General features: G+C 41.3%; 1 protein-coding gene across 1 annotated transcript in view; it reads left to right on the forward strand.

Annotated features, from left to right (window-relative positions):
- Positions 1 to 18,179, forward strand: part of ccni (cyclin I) — a 37,888-nt gene extending 19,709 nt beyond the window's left edge. The window contains exons 3-7 of the mRNA XM_080190571.1: positions 10,393 to 10,527; positions 11,717 to 11,791; positions 12,936 to 13,076; positions 15,683 to 15,913; positions 16,523 to 18,179. Of these exons, the coding sequence (XP_080046697.1) occupies positions 10,393 to 10,527; positions 11,717 to 11,791; positions 12,936 to 13,076; positions 15,683 to 15,913; positions 16,523 to 16,975 (1,035 nt within the window). The 3' untranslated portion in view covers positions 16,976 to 18,179. The remainder of the gene's footprint in view (positions 1 to 10,392; positions 10,528 to 11,716; positions 11,792 to 12,935; positions 13,077 to 15,682; positions 15,914 to 16,522) is intronic.
- The last annotated feature ends 808 nt before the right edge of the window (positions 18,180 to 18,987 follow it).

Here is an 18,987-nt window from a genome sequence, read left to right on the forward strand (position 1 = left end):
TATTTTCCAAAAATAGCTTTTCATAATTTCATGAGGGGATATGTTTACCTACTCTGCAATATATTTCAAGGTTGTTTTAAAATTAAGAATGCCAAAGAATATTGTTTTCTAGGGGTGGTGATGTGCCATAATGCTCTAGTAATGATAGTATTCCAGTTGCATTGACACTTTAAAGCGTTTAAGTGTTAGACTCATTTCATTTTCAATATAGCTGGGACACTGCAAGTTTCCATCTCTCAACAATCTGACTAATTCACAGGCTGCACCTAACATTTTGGGAATTCACATTCACTTCTTTCCTAGTACTTATTGCCCATCTCTTGTTGCCCTTCAGAAGGTGGTGATGCCCACCTTGCTGCTGGAGAGGGAGTTTCAGGAATTTGACCTAGTGACAGTTAAGGAGAGGATCTAACCATCACCCATGACATTCAGTGGCATTACGATGGCTGAATCCCCCACTATCAATATGCTGCAGACTACCACTGACCAGAAATTGAACTCGACTAACCTGGTGGTGACATTCCGGGTATTTGTCCTTCTAGATGGTAATTGTTGGGGGTTTGGAAGGTGCTGCCTAAGGAACCTTGGCGAGTTCCTGCAGTGCATCTTGTAGATGGTACATGCGGCTACCATTGTTTGTCAGTGGTAGAGGAATTAAATATTTGTGAAGGGGTAACAATCAAGCAGGCTGCTTTGTCTTGGGTGGTATTGACCTGGTTGAGTGTTGTTGGAGATGCACTCGTCCAGGTAAGTGGACAGTATTCAGTTACACTCCTGATTGGGCCTTTTGGTGATGAAGTTTTGGGGAGAGTCAGGGTCATAGAATCATAGAATGTACAGTGCAGAAGGAGGCCATTTGGCCTATTGAGCCTGCAGCGACAACAATCCCACCCAAGTCCTGTCCTATCCCTGTACCCCACATATTTATCCACCTAATCTCATTGACATTTATCTGCAATTTAGCATAGTCAATCAACCTAACCCTCACATCATTGGGAGGAAACCAGAGCACCCAGACACAAGTAGAACCTGCAAACTTCACACAGACAGTGACTGAGGCCGGAATTGAACCTGGGTCCTTGGTGCTGCGAGGCAGTAGTTGGTAGCCAGAAAAGGTGAGTTAATGCTGCAGGATTCCTAGCCTTTGACCTGCTCTGTAAGCCGCAGTATTTATGTGGCTAGTCCAGTTCAATTTCTGGTCAGTGGTGGTCTACAGGATGTTGATGCTGGGGGATCCAGCAATGATAATACCATTGAATGTCATGGGATGATGGTTAGATCCTCTCCTGTTGGAGATAGGCATTGCGTGGCATGAATGCTATTTGCTACTTGTCAACCCAAGCATGGATATTGTCCAAATGCAGCAAGATCTGGACATGAACTGCTTCAGTATCTGAGAAGTCCTGAATGGGGCTGAACATTGTGCAGTCATCAGTGAAAATCCCCACATCTGACCTTACGATGGAAGGAAGGTCATTGATGAAGCAGCTGAAGATGGTTGGGCCAAGAACACTACCTTGAGGTACTCCTGCAGTGATGTGCCAGAGCTGAGATTATTGACTTCCAATTGCAACAGCCATCTTCCTTTGTGCCAGGTATGACTCCAACCAGCAGAGAGTTTGCCCCTGGGTTCCCATTGATTCCAGTTTTGCTAGGGCTCCTTGATGCCACACTTGGGCAAATGCTGCTTCGATTTCATATTCGGCTCTTGTTCATATTTGAACCAAGGCTGTTATATGGTCAGTGTGACATGAACCCACTATTTGTAATCTCCACGACTTGCCTGGGCTTGCAACGTCTCATTTACTGTCCAGTCTGGAGACAATACACATCTCTTTAACCTATGCTTAATGCTATCTCCGCTCACATTGTCTGCACCTTTAAGATTTGATTAGCTGTAAAAACTCACATCCTAATCAGTATTCCGTAAACTGCGTGTCTTTACATCCCCTGTTTGTGATTAGAACTCTCCACTCACCTGACAAAGGGTCAGAGGCCCGAAAGCTAGTGGCTTTTGCTACCAAATAAACCTGTTGGACTTCAACCTGGTGTTGTGAAACTTCTTACTGTCTTTACCCCAGTCCAACACTGGCATCTCCACATCATATATTCCTGGAGCCCTTGAAATGCCCTGATCACTTCTAGAGGCTTTCCTGTCCCTGGAAATGCTGGCTGTTACAGTTGCTGCACAGATTTCTAGCTTTCAGGTCTTTTTAAATTCTTGTCACCATTGCTGCTAGGCAAATCCTTGACACCATACCCATATTAACTTCAGTGCTCCCTCTGGGTGGTATTACTGATTTATGAAGGGGGAGGGGGAATCTGCTCTGCTGAACTAATTCTTACTCAATATGTCGACTTACTCTCTGTCCAAAGATGGTGTCAGACCTGTTGAGATTTTCCAACATTTTCTATTTTTACTTCAGAATCCAGCATCTGCAATATTTTGCCTTTATCTTTGCCTGCAAATCTGACATTTATAATCCTCCACTCCAACCCCCTCCCACCACCCATTCCAGCACATCCCTGCATTGTGTAAACTAAAGCAGGTGCTTTTAAGAATTGGGAGGTGAAGAGAACTCTTAGAGAAGTGTAAAATGGATAATGGTAATTGTTGTGTTGCGACTATGGGGTACTTTTGGACAGATGAGTTAGATTGAATGGCTTCCTCATTTACATTTATTTTTGACATGCTTTACCTATATGTTGGGCTTAATCTTGGTTTCAACCTAATCTTGGTTTCAACTCTCTAAAGTTTTGCCTCGCCTCAGATTTCACCCAACAGTTGATGGGATTATTGTGAGCTGCTGTAATGAGGTGGTTTATCTGGCCACAAATTATATTCCATGAGCATTGCCTGTGCTCCTCTATTTTGTGTAACAGGAGCTTTGCCTTTCATGTGACAAGGATCCTACAGTGATGCTCTATCCCCAGATTGAACACTGCATCTTGCGATCTGGCTGGACACAAAATAGTTTCCTGTGTTTTTTTTTTAAACCTTATAAATTACGCTCAAGTAATCTTTTGCTTAAATGCAAACTCTGGTCTATCATTTCTGCCGAAGTGAAACTTTCAAGGGATAAGATATTTTACAATGTTCAGGTTGGTTCCAAGGGCAGTATATTGTTGGATGATCTTTTGAAACCTTTCTTAAAGATCAGAAATGTAAATTAATAGCAGCTTCTTTTTTCGTGCAGCTTAGAGTTGTGATCTTTGAATTCAGAATTTTGTAATTGACTTCAATCACAGACTAAATCACATTCCTGAGTAGCAGTAGGAGTTGTATATAGATTTTCAGCTGATATTGTTTTGGATTCAGTCTGGTGATTAAGTTGAAGTTTCAATGGAAACTGGTTAACTATTTTATTCCAAAAAGTATAATTTGGGATTTTAAGTACTGAGATGAAAAGATCGCAGAAAAATGATTTAATAATCTCATATACTTGTTAGTACTCCACTTTCCCTCCTTAGATTAGTGTTGATAGGCTGACAATAGGTTGATAAGCAGACAAAAGGCAGGGAATTATAGGCTGGTTAGTTTAATGTCTGTAGTTGGAAAAATGCTAGAATCAGTCATCAAAGAAGAAATAGCGAGGCACCTAGAAAAGAATGGTTCGATCGAGCAGACGCAGCACGGATTTGTTAAGGGGAAGTCGTGTTTGACGAATTTATTGGATTTCTATGAGGATGTGACTAGTGTGGGAACCGGTGGAAGTGGTGTTTTTAGATTTCCAAAAGGTGTTTGATAAGGTGCCTCACAAAAGGTTGCTACAGAAGGTTAGGGTGCACGGAGTTGGGGGTAAGGTGTTAGCATGGATAGAGGATTGGTTGTCTAATAGGAAGCAGAGAGTTGTTATCAATGGGTGCTGTTCTGGTTGGCAGTTGATGACTAGTGGAGTGCCGCAGGTGCTGGGGCCTCAACTGTTTACCATTTATATAGATGATCTGGAGGAGGGGGCTGAGTGTAGGGTGACGAAATTTGCTGATGACACGAAGATGAGTGGAAAAGCAAATTGCGTGGAGGGTGTGGAAAGTCTGCAGAGAGATCTGAATAGGCTGAGCGAGTGGGTGAGGACCTGGCAGATGGTTATCCACTTTGGCAGAAATAATAGTAGGAGGGATTATTATTTAAAAAGCGAAAAGCTGCAGCATGCTACGGTGCAGAGGGACCTGGGGGTCCTTATGCACGAGTCGCAAAAACCCAGTCTGCAGGTGCAGCAGGTGATCAAGAAGGCGAATGGAATGTTGGCCTTTATAGCGAGGGGGATAGAATATAAAAGTAGGGAGGTCTTGCTGCAACTGTACAAGGTACTGGTGAGGCCGCAGCTGGAGTACTGTGTGCAGTTTTGGTCGCCGCACTTGCAGAAGGATATATTGGCCTTGGAGGGAGTGCAGAGAAGGTTCACTACGCTGATACCGGAGATGAGGGGGTTAGCCTGTGAAGAGAGACTGAATAGACTGGGTCTGTACTCGTTGCGGTTTAGAAGGCTGAGGGGGGATCTTATAGAGACGTATAAGATAATGGAGGGGATGGATAGGGTAGAGGTAGAGAGATTCTTCCCGTTTAGAAAGGATAGCAGGACTAGAGGACACAGCCTCAAGATAAGGTGGGGGGGGGGGGGACAGCTTAGATCAGAGTTGAGGAGGAACTTCTTCACTCAAAAGGTGGTGAATCTCTGGAATCCTATGCCCGTTAAGTGCTGGAGGCTACCTAGCTGAATATATTTAAGTCATGGGTAGATAGGTTTCTGATGGGGGAATTCAGGGTTATGGGGAGAAAGCGGGCAAGTGGAACTGATACACTTCAGATCAGCCGTGATCTTATTGAATGGTGGCGCAGGCTAGATGGCCTACTCCTGCTCCTATTTCTTATGTTCTTATGAAATGGCCAGTGGATTGTTTATTGTAATGAATATTAGCATTTTCAATGCAGTCTCCTTTTTTGATGTGCATTTATGCCTTACTTGAAGGAATGGGTGATTAGGGATGGAAATATACTTCAAGGTGATAGATTTCAAGAGGACCTAGACAAGATACTATAATGGGAGACATGGCAGTTTAAACTTAACACAGTGCAAAATGACATGTTTTAATGGGAAGAGGAGAAGCAGTGTATGTTACAGGGTACAATTGTAAAGAGGTATCGGAACAGAGAGAAATCTGTGTGCATAAATCATCAAAGTTAATAGGGTAGATTAAAAATGCATACTGAAAGCATGAAAGTTATAAAGAACCCTTTGTAAAATATTGGGGTCATTTCTGGCCACCGCTATTTAGGGACAATCTGAAGGCCTTGGATAGGTGCAGAAAAGATTTTAAAAAATGTTTCTGTGCCTGGGGTAGTCCTCAAAGCAAAGAGGTTTGAGAGGAGATTTAATACAGGTACTCAATCATGAAGAGTCTAAACAGTGTCGATGGAGAGAAATTATTCCCATTGACAGTTGGGTAGAGAACTCGAGGGGACAAATTTAAGGTAGCTGGCAAACAGAACCAATGCTGGCATGAAGAAAACAGTTTGAAACAGAGAGTGGTTATAATCTGGAATGAAGGATAGTGGAAACCTTCAACAAGGAAGTCAATAAATACTTCAAGGAAAAATATATTACAAGGTGACTGGGAAAAGATGGGAGATGTACATACCTGGATTGCTTTTGCAGAAAACCAGCATGAACTCAGTTGGCTGAATGGCCTCCTATGTTGTAACCATAAGAATAAGAAGAAATAGGAGCAGGAGTAGGCCATCCAGCCCTTCGAGCCTGCCCCGCCATTCAATAAGATCATGGCTGATCAGTTCCACTTTCCCACCCTCTCCCCATAACCCTTAATCCCCTCTCCTATCAAAAACCCATCAACCCGCGTTATATCTTATTGGACAATAACTTGGCAATATTTGAAAACTCACTTAGTGGATGGAAATAATTTAGTGCAGCATAAAATCTGTCATTTTTGCTCAACTAGAAATATTGTATTTTCTTTTGGACATTTGAATGACTGTTTTAAAAGAAAACTTAAATGGTCTTTTGCTTTCCAAATTTACTCTATATAATCTAAACTTCACCTGTAGGTAACTGGAGAATTGAAGGTCATGTACTTTCACTTTCAAATGCCGCTTTAAAACTCGCCTCTCCAGTTACACTAGTGATCGTTTCCCCCGCCTTCCTCCCATACTTGTACTGTGTTCAGTTAATCTTCATTCTTTATAAAGTGCCTTGTGGTATTTAGCTACATTTAAAGGCATGAGGCTGTGGCAGATTAAATGGAAAAACGGTATATACGAAAATCTTGTGTGCTCATGTTGGGAACCTAGCCTGGACTACCTATTGATCTTGGCCACAGGACGTACATAATTAGCCAGTGGTGTTTAATATCTTGTTTTGTAGTAGTAAATATTGTCCCAAAAATTCTGTTTCTTAATGTAAATGTAATGCCAAAATTAATTGTGTTTTTTATTCAATTTGAAAATTAAGAGCCATGAGGTGAGCATTTGTCCTCTTCCAAAAGCTTGGTAAATCTTCTCTTGCTTGTTTTACCTCTTTGGTACTGCCTGAGTTACTGGAATTGCTTATTGATACTTTGACTTTGATATTTAGATATATCTTTGGGCGTGCCTGACAGCAAGGAAAGAAGATTGCGATGAGTTTAATGGTAGAAGCTGATTAAAATGTTTTAACTCAATTTCCTGGTAATATTGAAGGCTGACAGGTGGAAAGGGTTGTGATATAAGGAAACAGTTCAGGGGCTGCTGGGAAGACTGTAGGAATGTTTGTGGTGCTTGAGAAAGTGGTAGGTAGGGGAGGGGGATGCAGTTTGCAGCTGCTAATGCTGGGCTACTGAGGAAAGCACTTTTCCCCAAGTGCTGAATCTGGCTGCTCCCACCTTCCTTTATTTACTAGGCTTCCCTGAGTCCTGTGAAACCTTTCCGCCCCAGAATACTGGGGAGGCTCAGTCATTGAGTATGTTCAAGACTGAGATTGATAGATTTGTAGATGTTAAAATAATCAAGGGATGTTGTATGAAAATGGTGCTGAGATAAAAGATCAACCATGATCTAATTGAATTGAAGAGCAGACTGAAGGGGCCAAATGGCCTACTGCTATTTCCTATGTTCCATCTTGGAAATGTTGAATTTGATTTGCTGGCAAAATCTTTAGGCACAAAATCTTGTTCAAACACCATAATTTCAGTCCTGCATGTTTAACTCCTAAAGCTGCTATAGTTAAACTGTAAGTAGATCCATTTGCAGTGGCTTGGGTTCAGGTCTCATCCCTCCACTTGACACATGCTCATCCCATTTGTGGTGGACAAATATTTGATAGTAACAGTGATTCTGTATAATATGGCTAAGAAGCAGATATCCTTCAAGAATGGCTTCATAATCTGAAGCATAGCCTTTTTTGAAGATACGATCCAGTGTCCCTAGCAGTATGCTACCTCCCTGCTACCGGGGTAAAGGACATTGGAATTGGTGGGGGAAAAGAATACTTCGGAAAGGGAAGATTGATTGAGGCTCATAAGATTGAGGGGTCTGACCTGGGTGAGTAGAAGCAGCTGTTCCCCTTGGTTGAGGGATCATAGTTTTAGCACAAGGTGCGGGAGATTTGAGAAAAAAGATTCACCGAAGTTGGTAAAAATCTGAAATGCACTCCCTGGGAAGGTAGGAGAAACCTTACAACCTTCAAAAAAAAAATTTGGATGAGCACTTGAAACATCATAACACTTAAAGATATGGGACAAGTGTGGAAAAATGGGATTAGCGTGCCTTTAGTGGTATTTATTGTTGGTGCAGACTCAATGAGCCAAAGAGCCTTTTCTGTGCTGTCTGACTATGACTCTAAAGACTATCCAAAAATCAAAGCCAATGAATTAGATAGTGGAGTTCAGAAGAATCTCCCATACTCTGTGCACTGCTGAGAGCCTCGGTGTGAATAGCATAAGAAGTCGGTGGGTGGGGCCTACTCCTGCCTGGGAGGCTGGCAGCACAGTGCTGAGTGGGCTACTGCACATGCACCCATCTGCCAGTACCCAGATTGGCACATTCACAGTGGCCCATCTGTTGGCCTCCCGATCACCGGAACCCATACCCGCCTCGGCCCAATCTCAACCCCCGTCCTCCCCAATGGCCAGCTCCAATTGCATCCCTCCCTTCCCCATTGATTCTGATAGCAGAGTGGCAGTGGGATACCTGTCCCCTTGGCGCTGCCCTACACCTACTGGACAGTGCCAAGATACTCCTGAGCATAGGCACTTTGCCCCTTGGGCAGTGTTGGGGCAGGCTTGCAGTACAAAGGGGCAAATGTTTTGGGGGGGGGGGGCACCCACGCTACCTGACTTTCTGGGGGGCCCCCTGATTGCTCCCCCCCGCCCCCTTTACTCCAGTGGGGTTGAGTCACTACTAATCCCTGCTGGAGTAAAATATTCCTGGCAGGGGTGAGATGCTAGTGCGCCCAAAAATTTCAGTCCCGGACCCTTTAATTATGTTTAAATGATTCCTTGAATACCTAATGCTGAACTGACAGTGCTGGAGGATGCGCTCAGAGCCGGATGCCCAGCAGATTGCGCTAACTAGGCGCTGCTTAAATTCTTGGCCCGCTGAACTAAAAAAGATTAGCGCAGTGGGATGAGAGAATCACCTTAACCGTGTAGGTAGATAAGCCTTTAAAAAGAATAGCAACTGGGTTTAATAAATACAGGGTGCAAGATCAAAGATTATTTTGGTATAATTGTAATGTATAGGTTATATTTATTAAATATAGAATGCAGTTTGGGTGTTTTGTTACAGAAATTGTATTAAAACTGTAGGGCATATATAGCATTGTTCCACCAGAATTTGAGGGATAATCACCTAGAAGGGACTTGGTGACTTATTTCTGCTGGAGTTCAGAGAGCAAAATGGATGTTTTTAAAATTGTGAAAAAAACTTTGATAAAGCAGGGAATTTCTTATTTCTGTTGGGCAGTAAATAACAAGATTGATTTCAGATTACCACTGAGATTGAGGTTAAGGTTTGTGAGAAACTTTGCACAGGATTGTTTAACATTAAATACTTTGCCACAAAATGATTGTGACAATTGTCATTGTGTCAAGTGGAAATAGATAAATATTTGGACAGTAAGATGTGTGGTTATGGTGAGAGATCAGGTTGATGGGATTAGCTTTTGCTTGTTCCAACAAAGAGGCCGCTACTGCTCTGTAAACTATGGTTATACCCATTGCTTATGAGAAGCACAAGTGTTTTAATGTGATATATACAGTGAATGGTAAAACTTGAGTTAAGTAATCAACATCTTTAATCTTGTTTAGCACTGCCTCCCCTAATTGTTAGCTATTGCATTCATACTAAATCAGTCTCACTTTTAATGAGGTATGTGCAGTTGATTTGAACTTGCTTGAGGACCTGGTATTACCTGAAATCAGGAAAGCCTTTTAGATTATAAGTGCCTGGAATAGTCACTGCACTGAAGTTATAATGTAGTTGATTATTAACTGACTTTCTGAAATAGCCTAGCAAGCCATTCAGTTCAAGGGGCAATTGGGGACAGGCAATAAATGCTGACCCAGCCAGCGATGCCCACATTTGATAAATGTATTTAAAAAAAAGTGCCTTTGTAATACCGCGATAGGAAATGTAATTTGCCTGATGTGCGGTGAGCATGGCATACGTAACTGGGAATTCTCAATGCACTGAATTATATTGTCAACTACTCTTAATAATTTGTGACAGAAAAGAAAGACTTGCATTTATATAGTGCTTTGCACAACAACTGGATATCGCAAAGGCTTTACAGTTGGTATTTTCAATGTTGTAATGCAGAAACATGACAGCTAATTTGCACAAGACAAACTGTCAAATGGCAATGTCATAATGACAAGATGAACATTTTTTGTGTGCATTTAGAGAGATATTGGCCAGAACATTAGGGTAACTCCTTGCTGTTTGAAATAATATTGTGGGATCTTTTACAACTATTTGAGCTGGTAGGTGGGGCCCTTAGTTCAATATCTCCTCTGAAGAATTGACATCTCCAACAGTGAAGCATTCCCTCAGTACTGCACTGAAGCTTCAACCTTAATTATTGTGTCCAACCCGTGCAGTGGGACTTGAAGCTTATGACTCAATGAACTCATGGTGGACAAAATAAACAGCAGTGTAAGTTATATTCCAGAGCATCTGTTTGCCATTCTGAAGAAATTTATTATTTTGAGGGAAGTGGATTCATTTGGGTGTTGGAGAAAATTATGCCATGTCCCAGTACTGCTTGTATATTTGATGTCATAATGTGTGAAATGTCTTATCAATCCTAGTCTAATTAAATTCCTTTTAGTTACAAATACATTTTGTAAACCAGCATCTGTATGGAAATCCTCTTAACTGGTTTCTGTTTGCTTCTGCAGGATACAGATGTCTCTCCAGCACAGCGGGATGAGGTGATTCAATGGCTGGCTGACTTGAACAGCAAATTTCACTTTTATCCAGAAACCCTCTCTCTTGCCATCACTATTTTGGACAGGTTTTTAGCTCTGGTAAAGGTAAGGACCTTGTATATCATTATGAAAGCTTTTTCTTGCTTTCTGTTTATTTCTAGAAGGAAAATGATTAGATTTTGTTTTCAATAATTAGTGTTCAGCTTTAGTTCATGCTGTTACGACCATCCCCAGGTGAGATTCCCCAATTTGTCACCATCCAGCAGGGACACCCCTAATCGTTACAAACCCAATGAGATAACCAACAGAAATAATCTTGTCCCAGTTTTCCACTGGGAACCTTTCATAATACGAGTCCCTCTTCAGAACTATACATACAAACCCAGCAAATCTTCAACGAAGTCCATCTTAATAAAATTGCAACTTAGTGGAGAAACCGAGGTGGCAGCCCATAGTATGTCCAAACATGGATGTGTTTATATTGCCATCTCTTTTTAAAGTTAGTGGTTGTGCTTTTTATTTTAGCTCTTTATAAACTTACCTTTTTAAGTTGTCGTAGGCCCAGCTGACCATAGGCACTGACTGGTGGTGATTTAACCTGAGGATCACCACACCTCTGGGTGAGGAGCAAGGTTGAGAGGGTGGGCCTTCATGAATAACCTCAGCCAGTACGGAAATTGAACCTGTGCTGTTGGCGTTGCTAACCAGCCAACTAAGCTAAACCAACCCCCATAGATGTATTATGGGGAACTATGAAGGAGAAAGGAAGAAAAGCTTATGCTAATTATGTTAGATGAAGAGGAGCTTATGTAGAACATAAATACTGGTACAGTGCATGTGGCCCAAATGGCCTGGCTGTGCTATAGCTCCTATGTGGTAACGATGTGCTGTTGCAGAACTTTTTAAATGCCTTTGTTGAATTTTTCTAAATGTTACATGGGCAGTGGCATTTATGTAAACATAGGGTATTAAAGCATAAAACTTCAGCCATTGCCATATATGTTAATTGTCGTGAACCACCCTGGTTTTATTTCTAGTTTTACTTGGTGTTCTGGATGATCTGTTGACTGCACTGTAGTGAGCAATTGAAAATGTAAATTAGATTCCTGACACAGCTCACGTAACCACAGTGTAGTTTGTTAGTTCTTGGCTTTGAACATACAAAATGTAATTTGTGACTTCAACCACAGAGAAAAATACATGACTGGTGTACTGTTTAATTCCTTAGAATTAAGAATTTGAAATAAGTACTCTTTAGAGTTTTGAAGAATTAATTTTACCCTTGATTTTCAAGGCACGTCCAAAGTATCTGTGGTGCATAGCCATCAGTTGTTTCTTCCTGGCAGCTAAAACCAATGAAGAAGATGAGGTTGGTAAACTACTTATTATTTTTAAATTGGCAAAATTTATTTTATTTCTTTTTACCCTGCTGTCCCTTCTATTGTTCCCAAACCATTCAAAAAAATGTTGTATGCATTCAGAAGCCTTGTGTTTTTTTATTGACTGTGCAGCTGAGATTGGGAATTTACTATTTGCAATGCAGCAGGTCATATCTTACTATTTTATGGCAGATCAAATTGAAATCCATGCATTTTAGTACCTAAAGACTGTTCTGTGTAAACAGTTAAATGAAAATGATTTAAGCAAGCTTTTGAAGACGGATTATTCTACCTTGATCTGTAGCTAATGCTCTGAAGCCAGGCTTGAAGGTACAGCTTACAAATCTAACCCTGAATCTCTTCTAAGAGTATCGCTCCTAGAAAATGTCTTTTGTAACATTAAAACTAAAGGCCATTGATGCTTATGTTGTCGTTGTTTATGTTGTTTCATAATGATGCTGTGTAATGTTTGTTTTCATTGATCACAGAAATCATAGAAACCCTACAGTACAGAAAGAGGCCATTTGGCCCATCGAATCTGCACCAACCACAATCCCACCCAGGCCCTACCCCATATCCCTACATATTTTACCCACTAATCCCTCTAACCTAAGCATCGTAGGACACTAAGGGGGAATTTTAGCATGGCCAATCAACCTCACCCACACATCTTTGGACTGTGGGAGGAAACCAGAGCACCTGGAGGAAACCCACGCAGACATGAGGAGAATGTGCAGACTCCACACACAGTGACCCAAGCTGGGAATCAAACCCAGGTCCGTGGAGCTATGAAGCTGCGGTGCTAACCACTGTGCTACTGTGCTGTCCAAATTTTAATTATCGTTACCTTAACTTTGCAGTATAACAAAGTATTCAGTATTGTTTTTACATTTGTGACTAGACCAAAAACCTGTACCATTGTGACAGCTTAAAAATGTGAAATTGACCTTCAGAGATGCCTCAAGATGCGTAGAAAAATCCTACAGGCTTATACTGAGCAGTGAAGTGGATTTCTAATGCTTTGCAGGAATTGGAAGATACAAATGTTGTATTATTTTCATCTGCATCTGTTTATTCTGGTTTGATGCATACTTGGTATTTATAAAATCATTCTCTTGTACTTCTCTTCTACAGATCATTCCACCTCTAAAGGATTTGGTAAAGAACAGCAGTTGTGGTTGTTCATCTGCAGATATTCTGAGAATGGAGAGGATTGTATTGGATAAACTGAACTGGGATCTGCACACAGCAACACCTTTGGATTTCCTTCATATTGTAAGTATGTAAGACTTTGGGTAAATGCATTTGAGTAATTATTCCAAAACTCCATCAATTTCATACAAATACTTTGTGACTGTTTAGGCAATTTATCTACAAGAACACCATTCCCCACATTGAGGAGGAGGTTGGACAAACTTCAGCTGTACCCATAGTGTGTGTAAACTGGTTTAGTGTGCGTATGCCTGTTGTTGTCATAGAAATATACTTTCTCCACTAAAAGTGACTTCACAACTTGGAAAGTAATCTAGAATGAAGCCATGCTGTGCTGCTGCATGATCTAACGTGCTACAAGTTTGTTTTCATATGTCTACCATGTACACTTATTTCAAAATAAGTATCTTAGAAAATTGCTGCATTGTCCACAGGTAATTTGGTCATAGTCTTGTGCTGCTGCAAAATGGTATATTAAGCTGCAAGTGCCAACTTTCCTGCCAACAACACAACTTCTAAACTATAGACTGAGGGATGAAACATTCATCAACATTAAAATTACCACTGAGGCATTACCTCAGTAACTGTTTACCTAAATGCACAATAATGGTTCATACTGCACCATAAAGGAATAGTACAAGAGACATTTGTTCCACCCCGTCCTTGCTTCCATGTATTAAAAGGACTAGTTTCTGCTTAACATTACATGGATATATGACACAAACAGGCCACTCAGCCCAGCCAGTTTATGCTGGTGTTTAGGTACCACGTGAACCTTCCTCTGACTTTCCACTCCCAAGGATGAGATTTTCTGGCCTTTCCTGCTGATGGGATTTTGCAGTCCTGTCGGTGGAGAGTGCAAATAATGGGAAATCCTGTTGACAGCAGCAGGACCATAAGATGCCACCGCTGGCCAAAGGTGGGCTGCCTCAGCCACTGCAAAACACATCGCAGAGGGTGTCAAAAATCATGCCCTAAATCTATCATCATCTACCTCCCTTCTCCTTCATGTATTTATCTAGATTCCCCTTACCTACATGGGAATTACTTACTTCAACCCCTCTGTGGTTGCACATTAAAGTAACAATTGCATTGTTGGAGTGATTGGGCAAAATGTTTTGATTTTGATTTATTATTGTCACATGTATTAGTATACAGTGAAAAATATTGTTCCTTGCGTGCTGTACAGGCAAAGCATACCGCACTTAGAGAAGGAAACGAGAGAATGCGGAATGTAGTGTTACAGTCATAGCTAGGGTGTAGAGGAAGATCAACTTAATGCAAGGTAGGTCCATTCAGGAGTCTGATAGCAGCAGGGAGAAGCTGTTCTTCAGTTGGTTGGTACGTGACATCAGATTTTTGAATCTTTTTCCTGATGGAAGAAGGTGGAAGAGAGAATGTTTAGGGTGCATGATGAGGTCCTTAATTATGCTGGCTGTTTTGCCGAGACAGCAGGAAGTGTAGACAGAGTCAATGGATGGAAAGCTGGTTTGTGTGATGGATTGGGCTATGTTCACAACCTTTTGTAGTTTCTTGCGGTCTAGGGCAGAGCAGGAGCCATACCAAGCTGTGATACAACCAGATACATGGTGAGAGTCATAGCTGACATGCCAAATTTCTTCAGTCATCTGAGAAAGTAGAGGCGTTGGTGGGCTTTTTTAACTATAGTATCGGCCTGGGGGGACCAGGACAGGTGGTTGTTGAGCTGGACACCTGAAAAACACTTGAAGCTCTCTACCATTTCTACTTGGTCCCCATTGATGTAGACAAGGGCATGTTCTCCTTTAGGTTTCCTGAAGTCAATGACAATCTCCTTCGATTTGTTGACATCAAGGGAGTGATTATTGTCACCAGTTCATCAGGTTGTCTCTCATTCCTGTACGCTGTCTCATCATTGTTTGAGATCTGACCCACTACGGTGGTGTCGTCGGGAAATTTGTGGAGGGGAATTTGGCCGCAGTCATGGGTGTATAAGGACTATAAGGGGGCTGAGCCTGGTGGGGCACCAGTGTTTAGGATGATCGTGTGTACTACTTCTAGATCCTGTAAATTACAACTGATGGTAAGGATCCTATTTCCGTGATGAGTTAAGCACCAGGATTTAAATACTGTCTTCTGTTGGGTTTAGGTGCCTATCCATAAAACTTGGAAATATTTATGTATTAATACTTGAATTTCATTGTTGGTTGTGGGGGGGGCGCGGTTGCGTTGTGGGGCTCATTTCTGTTCCCTTAACTTACTATGCCAAGCAGCTGAAAGAGAGCACAGCAGGCAAGGGAATGACCTGGCTTTCCAAAGTCTGTTCCACCCGCTTCCCTCTCAGTATTCCTACAGATGTTATTTATAGAATGTTTATCTTATGTGTTTATTTTCTCTGCCATTCTTCCTGGTGCATTTTGACCACAGGAGAGCTTGTAGAACTGATAGTAGCTAAGTCGTGCAGAACGTGAAAGGCCTAGTTTTAATTGGTATTGAATCAGCTAATCTAAAGACGGGTAGCACAAAAATCTAACAGCATCAGTGCCCTGCGATGAGGGGAAAATATGTCTCTCTGGCAAGTGGAGGATCTATGATACTTGAAATCTGTGCATTTTCAAGTTTATTTCTTGCTTGAGTATCTTGTAACAATGTTTTCTTTGTCACTGTGATCTTTTTAAATGTTTGTTTAGTTTCATGCAATGGTGATATCCAGCTGTCCCCAGTTACTCAGCAACCCGCCTAAGATGACCCCATCCCAACATATTGCACTCCTTATCAGGCAGCTACAACAGTGTGTGGCCTGTCACCAGCTTCTGCAGTTCAAGGGCTCTACACTTGCACTGGCGATCATCAGTCTCAAGCTGGAAACATCAATTCCTGATTGGCTAGCTCTCACTATTGATCTGCTGAAAAGGGCGCAGGTATGAATTAATTTCTTCACTTAAGAGATCATGAATCTTTCGAATTCTCACTAAGCTGTGAATTCTTGGTTGTTGTGTATATTCAAGACTGGTTGATATGTTTTTGGATACTTAGAGATATGGCGATAATGCAGGAAAGTGGAAAATCAGCCGTGATCTTATAGAATGACAATGCAGGCTTGAAGGGTCAACTGGCCTTCCCCTGCTCTGATTTCCTTGTTCTTATCCTCCCTGTGGAATGCAAGAAAGGGAACGTAGAATTTACTATTGACTGCAACTAGTTCAGTACAGAACTATTCAATTGCTTCAGCACACAGGACCATTACAGTTAAGTGTAATCGCCAAACAATTTTGGATAAAATCCTAAAATGTCTGCTAAAGCTAGATGCACTTTATTAGAATATTAAATGTACTGGGATTAAGAGTTTTAAGGTGTGTTCATTGCTGCAACTGCCTGGAAATGGAACTCCTTTTGAGAGGGCGGAAAGCAATGTTTAAGGTTTCAAATATCTAAAATTATTGTGGATTGATTTTTATGTGACAGTAATGTACCAATTAATTATGGGCCTCTTGGCTTTTTTAACATTGATATTCAAATAACTTTTTCAGATCGATAGCTTACAGCTAATTCGTTGTCGTGAGCTTGTGGCTGGACACCTATCCACATTTCAGGCTTCTCTACCACCCAATGCGGTGTACATCTACAACCCCTGCAAGCAAACCATGGTGCTATGTGCTAGGGGAGCACATAGATTATATTCCTCTCCTACCACAGAGCCAGCGTTGGTTGTCAAGGACGCCACCAAGAGAATTGGCAGTACAGCAGCACCCTGCCGACGCCTGCCTGTTTCCTACAGCTTCAAGCAGGCCTCGGCAAAACGTAAAGTAGAAGAGATGGAAGTGGATGACTTCTATGATGGCATAAAGCGTTTGTACAATGAGGACGGCAGTCAAGAAATTGTGGGGATGGATACTGTAACCTCTAGCTGTGGCACAAATCTACAGATTAAAGAGAGCAGTATCTCTCCATGTCCTCCACTTCAGCCAGTTACAGTCATCTAACTGGCCAAAGTGGCAAAAGTTTAAGACTTGTGCTACTTTTAGATGGAAGAAGACAGTGTTGAAGGGCATACCTTACCAGGCTGAAATGAAGTGAGCCAAACATTTTCATGCTGCTAATTTTAGTCTAACCATTTATTCAAGCACTCAAAAAGTATGAAAAAGAATATACTAAAAAAATTTAAAAGACCCAAAAACTTGAACAAAAAAAGTTGTAGCAATTTTAAAGTTTTCTCTCGTGTTGTCAGTATAATTGCATCTATCTCTAAATCTTTTCTGTTCTTGTGCCGTCTGTTCTCCCTGTTCCCAGCCCACAATTCGCTGTGACCTATTCAAATTTTACAGCCTAGTTGTTGTTTACTTACCGTCCAATTTCATCCTGTAGTTCCTTGTGCTTAAATATGTTTGTGCATGTTGTCTTACATACACTGACCTTTGCTGAAGAGGATTTTTGGAGGGGGAGGTGGTATTTTTGTAACTCTTCAGGAGATGTGATGTGAAGCAAAAATTGTTAAGTAAGCAAATTTTCTTGAGTGGCCAAGCTTCCCTTAACTGCCCAAAAGCTGAAATTGCTGGAAGGTTTTGGTTATGAATGAGAGGTTTTTAACATGGCTGAATAGCTCTGTAAATTTGTTTTATAATGGAAACAGCACTTTTGAGTTTTATTTCCTTTAATTTGGAAGATCTTTTGGGTCTCCAGGAAATGTATTTTTTTAAGGATTGATTTTATGTGAATTCTGAGCATTTTGTAAATTAATACTCTAATCAGTTAAGTGAAGTGGTGCATCACCATCTAGAAGATGCCTATTTATTTTCCTTTAATTGAGTTGTGCCATTTTTGGGAAACCATGAACTTGCCATAAATCTGCATCAGTTTAGTTTACATAAACCTGAGTTTTAAACTTTTATACAAAACAAACTTCAGTTCACATCAGAGTGGGTTTTATTACCAGGAATTCACATAAGATCAAAAATTCTAAATGGGCAGTTATTTAAAATTAAACCTATTTTAGCTCCACTATGCTTTAACTGATTCTGAATGTGGAAAAAAAGTAATCGTTATTTTTTCCCTACCTGTTTCTTAAATCATCTGACTCTGGGCACAGTGCTCTCTCTCTGTAGTCTGAATAAGGTACTGCATTCTTTGAAAAAGTGCGGTTGTACTGCTGAGGTGCTTCTGGCAGCAATAAAGTTGTCCTTGATTCAATATTTTTTTTTGCTTTCTTTTCAAATACAGAATTCTGTTTCTAAAGTCTTGTATTTAAACCTTTTACATAACTACTTTTAGTCACATTCATCTCCGTGCTCACTTCTTTGCACAGGAGTCCATTCCCTACTCAATGGATCCTTTCAATCTTCCTCTAGCCTGCTACCTGCTGCTGATCTTATTGAGAATTGTTGGCATAACCTCAGTCGCCTCAGTTTCTCTCTCCTCTCCAACCTGTCTCCTTCTGAACTTGCTGCACTCCATTATCTCTAGTCTAACTGTGCCTTAATCAAACCTGTTGACAAGGGTGGTGCTGTTGTTGTCTGGTGTATTGATCTTTACCTTGCAAAGGCTCAGCTCCAAATCAAACACTTCCTCCTATCTCCATGTGGGCATGACTCCATTACTGAGCATCAATTTTTTGTTTGTTACACCCTGATCAACTCCATTTTCCCAAACCCTTCAACCCCCTCCCACAGCACTTTCCTATGCAGTTGCAGAAGATGCATTTGCTGCCCCTTTACCTCCTCACCATCAAGGGACTTGCTACTTTCATGTTAAGCAGCATTTCACTTGCACCTTCAATTTGGTCTGTTCTACTCACTGTTCTTAATGTGGCCGTCTCACTTTGGGGAGACTAAGTGCAGACTGGACGACCACTTTGCAGAACACAGAAGACCGCCAACCTTCTTAGTCACTTGCCCTTTCAACTCAGCATCTTGCTTTCGGGCCGTGGCCCTCCTTGGTCTTCTGTAATGCTCCAGTGATGCCTAATGCAAACTGGAAGAATGTTGACTCCACGGATGCT

Source organism: Carcharhinus amblyrhynchos, chromosome 1 (genome assembly GCF_965287045.1).
Source record: "Carcharhinus amblyrhynchos chromosome 1, sCarAmb.v2.hapA, whole genome shotgun sequence".
Classification (NCBI taxonomy): Eukaryota; Metazoa; Chordata; class Chondrichthyes; order Carcharhiniformes; family Carcharhinidae; genus Carcharhinus; species Carcharhinus amblyrhynchos.